General features: G+C 36.0%; 1 protein-coding gene across 1 annotated transcript in view; it reads right to left on the reverse strand.

Annotated features, from left to right (window-relative positions):
- The window catches only part of LOC116739063 (glutamate decarboxylase 1-like), a 30351-nt gene that overhangs the window by 5380 nt on the left and 5807 nt on the right, over nucleotides 1–19164 (reverse strand). The window contains 7 exon segments of the mRNA XM_032603138.1: nucleotides 83–87; nucleotides 481–596; nucleotides 915–1027; nucleotides 3844–3934; nucleotides 5985–6060; nucleotides 6062–6112; nucleotides 6114–6269. Coding sequence (XP_032459029.1) covers nucleotides 83–87; nucleotides 481–596; nucleotides 915–1027; nucleotides 3844–3934; nucleotides 5985–6060; nucleotides 6062–6112; nucleotides 6114–6269 — 608 coding nt within the window.

A 19164-nucleotide genomic window follows, 5' to 3' on the forward strand; every position in this document is an offset into this window, starting at 1 on the left:
CTAAAGGAGACCTCAATGGATATATTGTCAGTATCAGAAACATTTGGCTGAGGACCTATAAAAATAAAGCTTTCTTGTCAACCGACTCTTACAGTCCTAACTGGAAAAAGAAAACATTAAACACATTCGCGTTCTTTTAATTCAACTTTAAAGTGAACCATTATATCTTTGAATTTTCTGTCTTGCTTTTTTTATGGTATAGGTGGCAAAATGTTTTATATTTATAATCACATTTTTTCTGTTAGCTTCTCCTATGTTGAAATAAAATTTTAATACTGACTTATCTGTATTGCTAATCTATAGAGCCTATACCAACTGGAAAGTTGTTTTTCCCCTTTCCAATATTAATCCATAGATCCAGACAGATTACTGAATATATTTAATGGAAAAATGAAGCTAATATTCTCAGTCTTTCAATTACTTTATCAGTGTATCTTAGAAGACTCTTAAAAGTTGGAAAAATCTGAACTTTATACTTACTTGTTCAGAAACAAACAATACAATGCATGGAAGTGCTGTCATGCCTTTTGTTTTTATCTCTGGATATTGCCTATAACGAGCTACTAATATACCATAGAGGTTTGATATACTCCCACCTATGGAAGAGAAATCGTGACTGTCAATCTAGTTTCCAAAATCAGAAATGTTGATTGAAATCATGACAATTTGAGAGTTTTCTGAAACTAAAATTGTGCCAAATCACTGATGTCATTTTTAAAATAGCCTTCCTTGAAAGTGTTAAGAGAAAGCTCAAACAACACAATTCACAACTTTAAGATTTCTAAAAACTTTCTTTATAATTATAACCAACACAATGGCTTATGAACATTTATCTCTGGAAAACAGTCATATTAGTTGAAATACATTTTGAGTGTCTCCTGATATTTCTTTTCGCTCATAAACATTTTTCTTACCAGGTGAAAATATTCCATCTGCTTCTGTTTCTCTCCAGCCAATAATTTCACACATTTTCTTAAGAAGAATTGTTTCCATGACAGTAAATACTGGAGCTATTTCATAGGTAAACCTATAATATAGAAATTCTACTGTGAATTATATTACATGGAAGAGGATAAATAAAATCATGTGCTAGATAAGATTCTACACATTTCTGTATGCTATAATAGACTGTGCAAGAAATGGTTAAGTTTTATATGTTCTGAATGGTCCCTTCCAGATCTAGAGTGCGTTAGTTCTACAAAGGAAGTATCAAGGTTTCCATGGTTTTGTGAGGTAGCTGGGAATTTCATTCTCCACCAAAAGGAATTTGAAAGTAGCTCCATCCCCTCAGCACACACACAACACTGTTTGGGACAGAAAATGTCCAGTTATCAAGAAAATATTTACACATTTCCTAGGGGACAAGTTAGAAAGACAGATATCTAGAGCTACAGACAATATCTTGCAGAACCTGAAAGAGCCTTTTCTAAAAACGGATTGATAAACGTTTTTCACCTAAAGACTCTACTGTGAGCAAACACACCTCAAAAAAAGGCTAAATACGGTTATGTTTTCAATAACAGCTTGAAGCAAGCAGACGTTACAGGAACCACATGGGCCCCATGGAAAAGAATTCAGAGAGCACTGTTACGGGGACTCTTCTCTGAGGCTCCCTGTGAAATTAGCTCCAGAGAAAGAAGCTGGGATTTAAAAGAAGGCTCTAAGCTTTTCTCTACATGTATCCTATGCAATGAACAGTGATGTGTGTGCAATGAGCTCTGAAATCAAAAAGTGGGCTCAGTTATTCTCAAGAAATCCTTTATTTGTTCTTAAAAAAATTGTAAAGACCTCTCTAAGTGTAATTATATATGATGCCGGTATCAGGGACCACGTATGTGCCACTTCAGATGTCCTCAGCTTTCTCTGTCTCTAAGGCCTTTGGATGTTATTCAGGCCCAGCCACCACTGTGACCACTTTCACTCAGACTCACCCACAACCCAATGGAGAGTCGCCTCCCACCCACACTTGCAGTCTCTGACCTTCAGCCCTGGGGTCTTCCTTTTGCCCTTAGTATCACAAGTCATGGAATCAGCTGGTAATCCCAAGAATGCCCAGTTATTATGTGTGGGGAACTTAACATCCCATCGTGCAGTCCTTTGGCTGTAAGAGCCTGGTTGAGAATAAATTTGTTCCCCTTGCTCCCTCCAGAGGGACTGATCTTAGAAGCAGTCACTTACAGGGGGCCATATATCCCAGGAGATCATGCACTCACTTCTGCTTATACTAAGTGGTAGCCAGGTCTAAAATGCCCCTCATGTTACCCTCTGCCCTGTCCTGACTCCCTTCATTTCCCCCAATCCTGCTCCTCTGCAGGGCATGCCCTAATAAAGTGTTAATCTATAAACTCTGGCCCCAGGCTCTGCACAAAAACACAGATTAAGAAAATCCATTACCTATTAGAATTAGGCTTCTAGTTCCAAGAAGAACAAAGTTTACATAGCAAGCCTACGGGATGTCCATTTCAATGAGGCTCATTTCTGCCAGTGTTCTGTCAATTTCAGCTTCTACGCACATTACATTTTTGATCCTATTTCAATTCCATGGAGTAGACATTATTATTTTCAGACAACGGAGACCCATTAAATGGTAGAATTAGGACTTAAATTTGGTTCTCGTTAATTCCATCTCGCATGCTTTTCCATTATCTCAGATTATGGTAGGAGATATCCATGGAGATATCCAACGGAGATATCCATTCATTAAAATGAGAAAAATTCAAAGGTAAAGAACCCTCTCTTAAATCCTTTGTCTTTGCATCTTCCATGTATTCTTTCCACTATTTCTCTGTTTAAACCAAGACTCTATATTTTCTTCACACAAAAAATGATTAAGTTTCATAATAATGGGATTCCAAATAATGGAGCAAGATTTATAAAATGATTTTTGTGTAATAATTTATATAACATATAAAGTGCATCATATAGTCTCAAAAGATATAGGTTTTTTAAAGTATTACTCTATGCATGTTTAAATAAAGGGCCATAATCAAGCAATAAAAATTAAAACTAGCAGTAAACTGTGCAGGTTACTTTTACATGCATTTCACATCTATAAATCCCTGTGCATCATTAAAATCCCAATGACAACTAAACAGTTAAAATAAACCACAGTTTTCCCACATAGCAAAGCAGTCACTTCTCATAAATGTTTAGTTCTTGGTTTTAAAGTTTAAATTTCTACCACCTATCTCTTTTGATAGCTAGTTAAATTATATTAACATCTGACACAGACTGATCCTTTCAATTTCATATCTAATCATTTCCCTATCCCTTTAACCTTAAAATATATTGCCCTAAAATTAATTTTACTTCAAAACGTTGCAGCAGTGTATCTAATTTTCTTGTAACTGTAAGTTTTGCTGTGGCAAAGTTCAAAATTTGTAAGGACTCACATTGGAGTTCAATTTAACTTTCCCTTAATAGTTTACTTTCTTCACCTTCTAGCAGATTGAAGTTCTAATTTATATGCAGGAAACTTTTCACATACTTGTCTGTGTCTTTTTTCGACTCCGTGCTCTGGGCTGTTTTGGGTAGCGTTGAAATGATTCCAGTCCTGGAGCTGGGCTCCCAATCTGCACACTAATAACTCAGACTGAAAAACTGAACTCTACTTACCAGGAAATTCATATCCTGAGATTTTCTAGAGAGAGACTGTCCAGAGGACCAGTCAAAATGTCACTCAGGGAACAGGAACCATCTTTGCATTTCTCTCAGGGTATCAACTATTTTTTTCTGATACAGCAAACATCCTATCCAGCAAAATGTAACTTCCACAACTGACATCTCCACTCTTGCTTATGTGTCTAATAGTCCCACATTCCTTAGACCCAGAAGGATACTGACATGTTGGTATTTGCAGTGGCTGTCAACCATTCCCCTGCAAGTCCAATCGCATCTAGCCCACTGGAGAGCTGGTTAAAATAGCATGGATGTCCTAGAAAAAAAGACAAAATTGCAAATGGGTCAAAGTAAAAACACAAGGCTAAAAAGTAGTTAAATTTTATAGCAGTTTCTCAGTGAACAGGTATTATGGATCAAGCACACTTTACTTATTTCATTCAGTAAATATTCCTGAGCAATTATCATATGCAGGGACAATGCTGGGTATTGGGATCCAGTGGGCATACAAGGTGGACATAGCTGCTACCATGGGGATCTCACTGACTGGTGGAAGAAAAAGACAATAATCAAGTAATGACACAAATGTGTTTAATTACAGTAAAAATCACTACAAAGGAAAGGATCAGGATGTTATAAGACCATTCCTAGGGCATCCACAGCAGTCAGGGGAGCAGAAGAGGCAATCTCCAGAGAAGACTTCTTGGAGGAGGTGATCTTTCAGGGACAATTCGGTTGGTTTCCAAACAGTGGAGGAGGATTATTATGAGCACAAGGAACAGCTATGAGAAGGCACTGAATTGAGAAGGGGCTTGAATGCCAATGCCAGAGTGAGGAGCCCACCTAAAGCAGACCAAGGATGCGGTGTGTAAAGCTACCTCAGTGAATGGGGGATCAACCACCTAAAAGATAAAACAATTTTCCCTCCGAAGTTCCTTATCCATTTTTTGATTAAAACATCAAGTCCCTAGAGATTATCATACTAAGCAAAGTAACTCAAAGAAAGGCAAATACCATATGCTATATCACCTATATGTGGAATCTAAAATATGACACAAATGAACCTATCTATGAAACAGAAACAGGCTCACAGACACGGAGAACAGAGTTGTGGTTGCCAAGGGGGAGGGGGGTGGGGGGAGGGATGGAGTGGGAGTTTGGGCTTAGCAGGTGCAAACTATTATATATAGAATGGATAAACAACAAGGACCTATTGTATAGCACTGAAAACTATATCCAATATCCTGTAATAAACCATAATGGAAAATAATTTTTAAAAAGCACCAAAAAAAGATAAATAATTTCAACTAGGTTCTGAAGAACCTAGGGGCAGGACAGGAATAAAGACACAGATGTAGAGAATGGACTTGAGGACACGGGGAGGGGGAAGGGTAAGCTGGGACGAAGTGAGAGAGTGGCATGGACATATATACACTACCAAATGCAAAACAGATAGCTAGTGGGAAGCAACCACATAGCACAGGGAGATCAGCTCGGTGCTTTGTGACCACTTAGAGGGGTGGGATAGGGAGGGTGGGAGGGAGACGCAAGAGGGAGGAGAAATGGGGATAAATGTATATGTATAGTTATTCACTTTGTTGTACAGCAGAAACCAACACACCAGTGTAAAGCAATTATACTCCAATAAAGATGTGAAAAAATAAAAATAAAAAAACACCACAAATAGATAATTTCAACTATGAAAAAACCAGGTCCCTCTTATAATGATGTTTTGAATTTTTATATTAAGAAAGGATCACCAAACATTACTTGTCAAACCGAACAATCTATATTCAGCTCAGTTTAAATTAATCTTCCCCTCCTTAGCTCCAAAATGGATTGTTCTTTGCACTGGTTTTACACTATATCTTAAAGATGATGTGTATGATAGCTCTTTTTGAATCTCTTTTTTGCCTCTAGAGCCTGTTCAAATATCGTTTGCTCCTGGAAGTATCATTGCTTTAAGAGATTAAGAATCAAGTTACAACGATATTAATTTATTCAGAAAACACTTTCTAAAATGTAGGCTGTATATATAAATTATACATATATCTAATTTTAGCACTCTATGTTTTATTGATGTATAGAGACAATAAATTAAGCATCAATAATGAATATTATCAAATGAAAAAGGTAAATAAAAATTTTATGTTATTTGCCACTGAGATATAACTCTCCAAATCAAAATCATTTTTTTTACTTTTCTCTGTTAATTAATAAGCAATTCATATATGACAATACCAATTTAAAATAAACCAGACAAATGTTTTACATAAAAATGAATAAAATTGGAGTATTTTTCAACACAAATGCAAACTCAAAGCTATTCATTCAGTTCAGTTCAGGCACACAAATTTGAAAATCACCTGTTTTAACACCATATTTTAAGGTATCTGTGCAATAACCAAGCAACTGCTCCAGAGACTCAGGATGGTCAGACAGCTATTAAGTCAAACCCATCCAAACCTTCAAGAAGTTGATGAGGATGATGAAAAGTCCAATATTTTACTCTTAACATCAAAAGTTTTCTCGATGTAGTGCAGAAGAATATTTACCACTTGTAGCAGAAAACATTTTGTTAAATCTTTGCCATCCTTGGATGGCAACAAATCTAGAGAAAAAAAAAGAGAGATAAACAGCAGGGTCAGTAACTAAAGAGCGAAAGAAAATCACCATGAGACTGAGTTTTGATCATTAAATACTAAAGATATTAAAAGGCCATGTCAAATAGCAAATGAAGCAGCATTTGTCCAAATCCAACAAATAATCTTCATTCAAAGTCCCACTGGATAACAGTTTTCACCAAAAAACAGACGATTTTAGATTAACATCATTGGACAGAAGAATTGTCCCTTCAAGTTCTCCTAGATGGACCTTATTGTCAAAAACTGAGCTGGTAAGTGTACTTTTAAAAGTAAGTTGAAGAATCAGATCTTAAGGAAATCATAATTGCTTCAATAAATATATAGATGACATAGAATTTTGTAAAAAGAAAACAAATAACATTTGTTAATGGCGTCCATACCTGAAACATGAGCATTTGATAAATTAGTCATTAAATTCTCAGTGTGAGCTGCTTTTTTTGCATCTTTGTCAGCTGATTGAAATGGATGAACAGATTTTTTTCTCATCTGTTTCCTATCTACGTTGAGAAAGTTATTTGTGATTATTAAAACATGCTGATAATATGTATTTACTGCTTTTATCTGTAATCAAATGTATGCCTCCAAAAAATTCAAAACATTTGAAATTTTTATTTACACATGATCTCTGGTATCCAGATAGGTGTAAACTGGAGAGAAGCATTAGTTCTACTGAAGTTTTGTAAGGCTCTTTAGTTTCATATCAGTTTAGTGTAGAGGATTAGTAATTTAGTAATTAAGACCTATCATGTTTAACTATAAATAACAATGCCTACTATATAAGATCCTGAAGTGCCTTGCATACATATTAGCATTTAACTATAAATTCTACTACATACTAAGAGTCCTAAGTGCTGTACACACATTTTAATCCTTATAAAGACATTTTTCCCAGTATGCACATAAACATTTAAAGAAGTTAAATAATAATAATTAACACTTGTTGAGCACATACTATGGCCCAGGAACTGTTCTAAGTATCTCACATGTATTATTCAATCCTTATAGCATAGGCTTATGATGTAGATAACTATTATTATTAACAAAGATAGCTTTATATATGGTGGAACTAGAATTTATAGACAGGTATTTGAATCGAAATGTCATTAAGTTATCTATCCTCTTTAAAAATTAATATTTGAAAATAGTAAGTCTTGAGGTCTTCTTCAATAAGAGTATTTAACCAGATATCCAATCAAGTAAGTAATTCGTTGTTAAGCATCATTTTATGTTCTGGGCAATGTATGGGAAAAAAGAAAGTACAAACCATAATGTATAAAATCAACTTGTTTACCTATAGCTATATAGAAAAAACACAAAGTAATCAGAAAATGATGTATGGCTAAATTTTGTAGTTTGGATTTTATAAGCTTAGTAGTTAGTACTGTTTCCAGCTCTAATAGATCTTTCTTAAAGTAAAATAAGCTATTTCCCTATATAATCCAGACTACAATTGTTAAAACTGTAGCAAGATTAATTTGGTTTAATTTTTAAGCATTGCTACAACAATTAGCAATTGATAAAACATAAGCATTTTAAATGTTTATGTATGACAGATAAAAGTGTTCTATAATAGCTTTTTCCATAAATAAAAACCTGATACATGAAAAAAACTGTGCATAAGAAAAGAGCAGAAATTACAGAAATGTGAGATGATTTGCAAAGAATGCAGTGTACTTAAAAACAAATTTCCATGTTACATGTTGACCCAGTAAACATATATTAGGTTAATGCTTTGTACAATTTTTTTTCTAGAGGAAAATTGCTTTCTTCGAGTTTCACTGCTATAGACAATGAGAAATAATTGATAATAAGTAAATTTTAAAGTACTAAAGCTTTAAAAGCATTACTTTTAAAAAATAATTAGGGGAAACAAAAATCACAAGGAAAAGGGAAAGTAAAAAGCTTCTGTACATGAAACAGTATTACAGAACGTTTATAAGGAAATTATGTAGAAACCAAAAAATTTGATATTATTGGCATAAGAATTATATTCCACTAATAGCTCAACTACACATTGGATCTACAACCTAAAACTAAATTAAATTAACCTTTAATAACAAAACGCTTGTTTTAAATGCATAAGTAAGATAATGATTGCTAATATGCTTCTGTCAAAATATGTTAATAGGGCTTCCCTGGTGGCACAGTGGTTGAGAGTCCGCCTGCCGATGCAGGGGACACGGGTTCGTGCCCCGGTCCGGGAAGATCCCACGTGCCGCGGAGCGGCTGGGCCTGTGAGCCATGGCCGCTGAGCCTGCGCGTCCGGTGCCTGTGCTCCGCAGCGGGAGGGGCCGCAGCGGTGAGAGGCCCGCGTAACGCAAAAAACAAAAAAAAACTATCTGCAAGTATAAAATTAATTTGATTCTTGACTGTGTTATTGTCTGGACACCCTCCTCTAATTTCCCCATGAGAGTGATGTTCTCAATTTATTCACGTCTTTATCTCTGGTTCCCAAGATGTGGTGGTATATATTAAGTAGCTAATAATGATCTGGAATAAATCAATTATTTTTTTGTTTTTTCCTAAAAACATTTACATTCCTGAAATTCTTCTTCAGGACTCAAAATGTTTACCTATGAAATAGCACCTTTAATCACAAAGTAAAATTCTACATCTAATGGAAACTCTGTTGATACATATAAACTAGGCCACAGTGACAGTGCACCAAGTTCAGAAGTAACTGAATTGGTCCTGCCTAACAAACCTCTTCATCACACATCAAAATCCTTAAAAATCAAATTGAATAAGAACATTTGTTAATAAAAATGGAGTCCTTCAAATGAAATTGCTGTTACTTTTATTAGGAGAAATCAGTTAGAAAAGCATGCTGTTTCTAAATATATCAAGTTATTAAGTCAAGATTACTAATGACAGTTTAACAGCTGGCAACTTGAGAGTTGTTTGATCTCAAAGACAAACATTTTAGAATAGGAGCCAGTTTTCTGGAAATCTAGTTTCAAGCAGTGACAACCTTTAGAGATCACATTTTTTAAAAAAGAAATTCTAAAATTACTGATAATTCAAATATGGCTTAGAAAATATCATAAATAATATGTGAATATATGATTTAATATTTTACCAGCAACCTATGCCTGACATCTATCTTCTTAGAAGATCAGAAGATATTGCTGATTTAGAAGTAGAAAATATTGAGAATTATGTACTTTAGATTAAAGAGTATATGAGTAAACTTTGCTTGTTATAATTATTTTGAGGATACACTCATAAATTTGAGGGCAGTTTCGTCTTCTTGATCATTCTGTGTTTTTCAAACACTGGAATTCTGTACAGAGAATGGGATGTAGAGGGCACTGTTGGACTTAAAAACAGAGGTAGAGAGCCTGTGCGGGATGAAATTCAAGGAATTAACTCAGCAGGGTCCGTTTCTCTCACTTTGTTTACCAGACTAGAAAACAGAAGTCTTTTTTTAAATATTTGATAGTCCAAAATGCTACTTTTTCCTCTTACAGTGTATTAAGAAAATCAGATTGTTGTATTGTTCATACAGGAATTTTCTTACAACAAAATCATTAATAAAATTATTTTAAAAATCAGGTAGAGAGCTTTATAATGTCAGGTGGTACATATTTTTCAGCTCTGGGGAAGATATGTATTGGCTTGGAGAGGTCAAATTTAAGGAAAAGCAGTATGCTTTAGATGTGATTAATCCAGGACTCCCACAATAAGAGAAATTATTTCTTTATCCACACTCAGTAATCCTCAGCTTGTTTTTAACACTCATTTTTTGATGCAGGTGTTAGAAATCTAATTGCCTCTTTTGATTGAGATGAGTGTATTTTTTATCCCGTTTCTTCTCCTTACATCAAAAATGCTGCCAAGTCATTAACAGTCATGAAAAATTCCACCCTAATCCCCAACTCTTTTGGTACCTATGACCTACGAATTCTCTCCTGAAAGGAAATCTACTCATTTTCTTTATTTCTCTCACAGGGACATTCTATCACCTATCACAGTTATTTGTGAGCATGTATCACCCTCTTACTAGACTCCTGAGAGCCACAGTCATGAAGCCACAGTCTAGAGAACCCAGAACCAAGGTCAGCAAGCTGTGCTTCGCAGACTTAGGTGAGAGGCCTCCCAACAAAAGGCCCAGGCAAGGCCCTACTTGGGGAAATGGAACAGAATTTGTACAACTTCCATTTTCAGCATCCTTTACCCTCCACCTGTGATCACGTCCTCACGCTTCTCCCACCAGGCGAGAGGCCTCTATCTCTGGGATTTCACCTGGGCTGGTCCTCACTAGGTAAGGTAAATATATGATTTTCTACCTAAAGCCTTTGAGAATAGAGAGGGCACTACTAAAATACAAATGTCTGAACGTTACATTAATAATTTAAATGTCATTTAACAGAGTAACACTTAACCTGAGATTCACACATGAGCTAAAGAGAAGTTATTGGCCCATATCACAGGGCCTCATTACGCCCCATGCACATACATACTGACTTCCTGAGGGAGATATATTTCCATGATATGATAGCAGATAGAAGCAAATGAACTTTGTGTTTAGTTTTCTGTTAACTGAGAAGAAAAACAATACAGAAATGAGTGCAGACACTCTCTCCAAAGAAAAAGTCTTCAAATCCTCTCAACACTAATTCAAAGGAAGGAGGTAGGAGAACCCACTTCCTGTAACCTTGGAGGTACAGTGTCTCTACCTGCTAGAAAAACAGCGCAATCAGAGATTTTACTGCCAACACATCCACAGCAACCCTGTTCTGTGACGACAGGAACTCTTGTTCCCAACTTGGAGGATGGTTCAAGAAACAGTGGTTTGGGCTTCCCTGGTGGCGCAGTGGTTGAGAATCTGCCTGCTGATGCAGGGGACATGGGTTCGAGCCCTGGTCTGGGAAGATCCCACATGCTGCGGAACAACTAGGCCCGTGAGCCACAACTACTGAGCCTGCGCATCTGGAGCCTGTGCTCCGCAACAGAGGCCGCAACAGTGAGAGGCCCGCGCACTGCAATGAAGAGTGGCCCCCACTTGCCGCAACTAGAGAAAGCCCTCGCACGGAGACGAAGACCCAACACAGCAAAAATAAATAAATAAATAAAATTTTTTTTAAAAAAGGCAAAATTCCTTAAAAAAAAAAAACAGTGGTTTATGGTGTGAATTTGGGTTAGAAAACCTTGTTAACCTCGTAGAGATTAATACCTTCTTTAAAGATCATTCTGAAGATCAAATGAAATAATATTTCCACACTCATTGTCCCATTCATTCAATAAGAAACTAATGAGTAATTACTAAGTGCTATTCAGCATTCTAAGTGCTAGGGATATTGTCATTTTTGTTTTTGTTTTTTTTAAATCCCTTGGTATTAGTATATCAGCTGTTGAGTTACTAATGAAGAGTATTCATTCTGTAAATAGCAGTGATAACTATTTATAACTGCAAATTTACTTCCCTATAGTGCTTACATATGCATCCTAAAGACAAACACTTTTTCTAGGATGTACAAAGTATAAACTGATAATCTTGATTTCATAAACTCAGGGCCAGAGATTTAGTAAAGGGGTAAATTTGAAATTAAATCTTATATATATGAAAGAGAAGATAAATATTATTCTGGATATGGCCATTTTAAAGATACTTGGTTTTCCAGTATTTTAGGAGCATCTTAAGACGATAAGAACATATTATTAATCAATTCATTTAGTTTTCAACTGCTTCCTCAGAGCTAAAAAAAAAAAAAAAAAAGCCCTTCCTTGAATTACGTATATATGCTAAACTAACCAAAATATGCCCTATGCTTACACACTTCTTGATAGTTCCAAAACCATGTGATATTTTTTACTTTCAAAAGAAGGCTTTCATATATTTATTTTTAATCATGAAAGATTTCAAAGACAGTCAAAGTACAGAGAACAATAAAACAATGTACTCACTATCCAGATTTTAAAATTGTTTTGCCATGTTTACCTCAGGATTTTATATATATACATTTGCTATAAAATGTATATACATAAATAATAATGTATTTTATTATATGCAGATTTTTAAATATATAAAAATAAAGTTTATATAAAGTGTTACAGAAAAGATTAAGTCTCTCCTCCATCTCTCCCCACACCCTTCTCCTCATGAGGAAGCCATGTACATCCTTCTCTCTATAATTTATAAATTTATAACGTATTTCCCTACCTGTAAACAACAAATACAATTCCTCAATGTATTTGTAAAATTCACACCATAATATAATTATTATTTACCTTCTTTGTAAACTCAACATTAGGTTTTAAGATTTATCAATTCTGATTGAAACAAATTAAATCCATTTCTATTGTATAAGTGCACCATAGTAAGGTGTTCCTTGTACCTATTGATATACATTTATTTGTTAGTTTGTTTATTTGTTAGTTTGTTCATTTGTTTTTGCTTTTTCAGACAAGGCTATAATGACTATACTAGGACGCTCACCTGCACATACGTTCAGGTCTTTTAAATAGGTTTTAATTCTGTAAGTAGAATGGCAGGATCAAAACACAGGCACAGCTCAGCTTTATTAGAAATTGCCTGTTGCTCCCCGCAAACAGTGCAAACACTTAGATTCCTACAAGCCTTGCATGAGAGAATTTGTTTCCCCATATTCTAGCTAAGACTTGGTATTATCAGAGTTTTAAGTTCTGCCAATCATGTAAAATGGTATTTCACTGTTGTTATAATTTACATTCTCCTGATAAATAATGAGACTTTTCGTATATCTGTTGGCTCTTGGGGTTCCCTTGCAGTGAACTGCCTGATTTTTATCCATTTCATAATTGACTTGCCTTTCTCTTGTTAGTTTATCTATACTTCTCTGAGTTTTAAACTTTTGCTTTTTACATTTCAGACTTTAAGTGTTCTCCATGCTGTGAGCAGGGATCTGATTTAAGTTTTTAATCATATATATAGCTGAGTAGTGAACACCACTTTTTAAAAACATTCATCCTTTTACTAGTCCATTATTTTTTGTAGTGCTATCTCTATTATATTAGAACTTCCTTTATATATTCATAGGTAGTTTTTAGCCTTTATTCTTGTTAATGTGAAGTTTACTGCTTGTTCTTTGTCAAGATTGTTTTGGCTCTTTTAGGTTACCTGTCTTTTCATGTGAATTTTAGGATCTGAATATTAATTTCTACAGCAACAAAAAAATCCAACTGGCATTTTTATAGGGATTTCATTAAATGTGTTGGTAAATTTGGGAGTATTGCTTTATTAACAATATTAGGTCTTCCAATCCATGAACATGCAATAACTTTTCATTTATTTAGGTCTATTTCAATTTCTTTCAACAGGGTTTTGTAGTTTTCAATGCAAAATTTTGCACTTACTGTTAAATTTATTTCCAGGTATTTTATTCCTTTTGATACCATTGTAAATTTAATCATTTTCTCAACTTTATTTTTGGATTGTTCATTGCTGTTTTATAGAAATACAGTTGATTTTTTAATATTGATCTTGTATCATGCTACTTTGCTGAACTCTTTTATTAGTTCTAACAGACTTTTGAGGGTAGATTCATTGGTATTTTCTATACACAAGATCATGTCATGTCATCTACAGGTAGAGATAGTCTTTCTTCTTTCCAATCTGTACGCCTTTTGTTTGTTTTTTTCTTGCCCTGACTAGACCCTTCCAGTATATAGTTGAGCAGAAGTAGGACAGTGAAACTCCTCGTCTTATTCCTAATATAGGTGGGAAAATATCCAGTCTTTCACCGTTAAGTATGATATTAGCTGTGGTTTCTGTGGGTTTGTTTGTTTGTTTGTTTTTTCATCTATGACATTCATCAGTTTGAGAAAGGTCTCTTCTATGCCTAGTTTGCTGGGTGTTTTTATTATGAAAGGTGTTGGATTTTTGTCAGATGATTTTCTGTAGCTTTTGAGATAATCATGTATTTTTTCCCTTTTATTCTGTTAACAAAATGTATGACATTGATTGACAGTGTGAATTCGTAAGTGACTCATGAGTCACATTTTTTTGAGTTTTCAATTTTAAAAGCCATTCCCCTCCCCAGTGTCAGCCTGTACCTGGGGCAAATTACAAGCTTCTTTTCAACTTTCCTAGGCTGGTGAGAAGATTTTTTTCCAGTTTCATTTTCACAGAAGAGGAAGCACCACAAAGTCCTGGCCTTATGGTTTTTTTTTTTTTTTTTTTGCGGTACGCGGGCCTCTCACTGTTGTGGCCTCTCCCGTCGCGGAGCACAGGCTCCGGACGCGCAGGCTCAGCGGCCATGGCTCACGGGCCCAGCCGCTCCGCGGCACGTGGGATCCTCCCACACCGGGGCACGAACCCGTATCCCCTGCATCGGCAGGCGGACTCTCAACCACTGCGCCACCAGGGAAGCCCTGGCCTTATGGTTTTATTTAGGATTTTCGGAACTAAGACTTAGTAAGTCCAAAGCCCCATGTGGAATCAGAACCTCTGCTCCAAATTTTCTAGGCTTTATATCTCGTCCCGTTGCCTCTTCTTCCCACTTTCAGGGTTTGCAAAATCATCAGCTCTAGTCTCTTGACCTGGCATTGAGGTCTTATCTATTTCCAGCACTCAAAAGTGTTTTTTCTTTATAACTCAGCTGTATATTTTAAGTGTTTTTATAATTTATTCATCATTTTATTATTTGTAATGGACAGGATCCATTTTGGTCTGTCCTATGTTTTGCTGGAGACATTGATATTTATTCTTTCGCATTCTAGTGAATATATGCAACAGTAATAAAAACTAAATCATTGATTCTTTAAATAACAGTATTATTAATAAATAACAATTAGTTATTAGCAAATAACTATTAGTTAATAGTAAAAATCATACAATGTAATGTATATGATCTCCACCTTATATTTTAGAATGCTCTCTTTTTTTATTAGAAGCCAAGAAACACAATTCAGTAGAGAAAAATGCAAATTTGAATACTTTTCTTGACTAAAATGGACAATGTGTGAGGATTTATTTTTTCATCCAAAAATAAACTATTCCACTAAATTGATACAAAATAATCATTATATTTGAATATATGCCTATGATATAAGTATGATATTCAAGGGCAAGAAGGTAGAGGAACAATGAAAAGATTCCCCGAATATTGATAGAAATGTCACCGGAGCGCTACCGGAGTTTACCTGGTAGTTACACACACCCCAGACATTGTCATGCTTGTTTACATCACATCTTGGCCTTCTCTGTTTGTAAGGTTCTCTAGAGGAAAGGAAAGCAAGGCATGAAATCTTGCCACCTCCTGGGACTCTTTCAGGATCTTCCCTGGGCATTTACCAGGTGTAGGCCAGCTAAAGACGACAGAGAAATAAAAGGTAGCTCTTCCTCATGAATAGTTGGAGTTCTCTTGACAGTAAATTACATTAACTGTTGACACTGCTCTTTCTACAGTAAAGTCATGGAAGTTCATTATAAGTGCACTTTTAATAGAAGAAGCGTTGAACAATGCCTGGCACACAGTAGGAACTCAATTTCCTATCTTTATTCTTCCTAGTTATATTGTAGTAATTACCATAATATGCTAAGAACTTGTGCATCAATCAGTGTAGAAAGGAGACATGCCCTGCGGCGACTGGCTAAGGTTCACTGCCACAGGGATAACGTGGATACATTTTTTTCATGGTATTACGGACGCACATGCACTGAGTCTCATTTCCCTTCACTACTTGGAGGAGCGTATCTCTCACATGCCCTAGGCTTTCAATTAGCCTTCGAAACAGTCTTGTAAGAGTGGTGCCAGTTTTCCTCCTCTTTAAAGATGAGGCTCAAAGAAGATGGGGATATTCTCGTAAGTAAGGGGTGGAGCTTGGATTAAAATCCTAGTTTGCTTAACTCCAAAGCACTATATTAAAGGGGAACATATTATTAAAGGGGAACATATTTCTAATGTCCTTGTCCAGCAGTGATGTCACGGGAAAGAAATGGTTGTATGCATAAAGATGAGTGGCCAGGGTTCTGACATGTATGACCTATTCACTCTTTTAAGCCATTGTGAATGCCTGGACTGTTTACCTTTAAGGGAGGTGCACCCTGCTCAAGTTTAAAGAAACTGACAACTCTGTGGGAGTGTCATTAATAACAAAAATGCTTTGCCTCTCTAAACTTTACAATTATTTTTACAAGGAAAACAGTTTGATATTTACAGGACCTACAAACCCATGAAGTGAGTGAATGGGACTATGCTAAGATTCGAATCATTTTCTCTCTATGGCTAATGGCTTCTATGAGTATATATATTAATAAATGGGGCATATCACCCTTCGGTAATGCACTTGGGTAAAGCGGTAGGATAAGAAGTAGCAGAAACTATTTCATCGCCCTAATGTGGTGAAACTGATGGTACTAAGATTGAATTTCAGAGAACACAAGTGATGACAGCTCACAGAAACAAATTCAAAGGCAATAAATATATAGCATTTACACGATTCCAGGAAACGGGGTGTATGAGTTAACAGCACAGAGCATGAGGGTGATGTTCTATCCCGAAAACACGCCCATTGCTGACTGCCTGCCGACATTTCCATCTATAGCTAATAATCTTGATTTCTGAAACAATGTATGCTAGATAACATTATTTGAACTGTATTCTTTATTTCTGGGTGCGTGAGTTATTGGTTGCTTTATGTCAGTGACAGACTGGCCTTTAGTTTGTTTCAGTTGAAGGACATAGTGGAAACCTCATGAATAGAATCAGTTTGCTTATCTTCTATTAACTTACAAGAATCTTCAGTTCAATCAAAGGGCAATATCTGAATATTGAAAAAAGGGAAATTGATGTTTTCCTTTGTTAGAGACATTTGTGTCATTTATGTGTTTCGTCCTACGAATCAGCTTTCTGACTCGCAGTAATCTGATCTAAAAATATAAAAATGGGCAGTTGTGAATCTTATTCTTGATGATGTAATTATTTTCTACTTTCTGACTTTGGACAAAGAAACTTCTGAATTCATGATGGCAAATCACCAACCACTCTTCTCTTATAAGCACTAATTTTTTTCTACTACAGGTTTTCCTTCTTTTAGTTACCTGAATTCTACACACTAACATTTGATGGCTTTGGATTCCAGAAGGATAAATAAAAAAGCATGTTTGTATAAGTCAAGATTTTCTCTGTTCTTGTGAGAGAACTAAAAATCTTGTGACTGAAAAACGTGTTGGCTTCTCAGAAAATGTATAGACTAAAGTTTAGAAAATATAAATATGGCTGATAATTTCAAAATAGGAATGAGAAAAGATTTTGTTCATCTGGACAGATATTTTATTTTCCTCCATTTACTGCTCATTAGGATTTCTTATATACATTTGAGGTTTATTTGAACAAATTTAAACTTCAGTGTCTTTCCTGCTGCTTGTTTCAAATTCATACATTTCTCTATGAAATACTGGTGATAATCAGGGCTCATATTCAACCAGTTCTGAAATATCATACGGGTTATGAAAATACTGAAATAATAGTAGAAGCCCTACCCCTATAAGATCGTCTACTATACAGCCCCACCCTTCTGCCAGGGACCTTGAATATATTTGGGGTTGGAAATATTGGGAGCTTAAAATTGAAATAATATGAAATATTATGCCAACTGAAATAATATGAAATGGAAGCTGATTGAAATTTGAAGGGTAGTAGAGAGTAAACTTCAAGAGTTAATTAGTTCAAAATATATTTCGTGATAATTTATGTTCTATTTTTGTATCTAACTTTAAAAAGACAAATACTGCATGGTCTCACTTTAGATATGGAATCTAAAATACAGTAGTCTCCCTTACCCACAGAGGATACTTTCCAAGACCCCCAGTGGATGCCTGAAACCATGAATAGTACCGAACCCTATATAGATTATGTTTTTCCCTATACATACATACCTATGATAAAATGTAATTTACAAATTAGGCACAGTAAGAGAATATCCATATTGCCAGCATCACTACTCTTGCCTTTGGGGGCCAATACTAAGTAAAGTAAGGTTTACTTGAACAAAAGAACTGTGATACTGCAACAGTCAATCTGATAACGAGACGGCTACCAAGTGACACTCGGGTGGTGGCATGCACAGCCTGGAGACACTGGGCAAAGGGGAGATTCACGGCACAGGACAAAGCAGGTCGGTGCGAGATTTCACCACACTACTCAGAATGGCATGCATTGTAAAACTTATTCCTGGAATCTTCCATTTAATATTTTCAGATCACAGTTCATTGAGAGTAACTGAAACTGCAGATAGAGAGACCTCAGCTAAGGGGGGACTGGTGTAGTCAAACTCATACAAACAGAGACTAGAATAGTGGTTGCAAGGGACTTGGAGGAGGGGAAATAGGGTGATGCTTGTCAAAGGGCACAAAGTTTCAGTTACGGAAGATAAGTTCTTGCGATCTAATGTACAGCCTGGTGACTACCGTTAATGATACTATATTGCATAGTTGAAATTTGCTAAGAGGGTAACTGTTAAATTAAGTCTTGAATCACACAAAAAGGACATGGTGAGGGACCTTCAAGATGGTGGAGTAGGACGCGGAGATCACCTTCCTCCCCACAAATACATCAGAAATACATCTACATGTGGAAATTCTCCTATAGAACACCTACTGAACGCTGGCAGAAGACCTCAGACCTCCCGAAAAGCAAGAAACTCCCCACGTACCTGGGTAGGGCAAACGAAAAAAGAAAAAACAGAGACAAAAGAATAGGGACTGGACCTGCACCAGTGGGAGGGAGCTGTGAAGGAGGAAAGGTTTCCACACACTAGAAGCCCCTTCGCGGGTGGAGACTGCGGGTGGTGGTGGGGGGGAAAGCTTCGGAGCCACAGAGGAGAGCACGGCAACAGGGATGCGGGAGGCAAAGCGGAGGGATTCCTGCACAGAGGATCAGGGCCAATCGGCACTCACCAGGCCGAGAGGCTTGTCTGC

Source organism: Phocoena sinus, chromosome 14 (genome assembly GCF_008692025.1).
Source record: "Phocoena sinus isolate mPhoSin1 chromosome 14, mPhoSin1.pri, whole genome shotgun sequence".
Lineage (NCBI taxonomy): Eukaryota > Metazoa > Chordata > Mammalia > Artiodactyla > Phocoenidae > Phocoena > Phocoena sinus.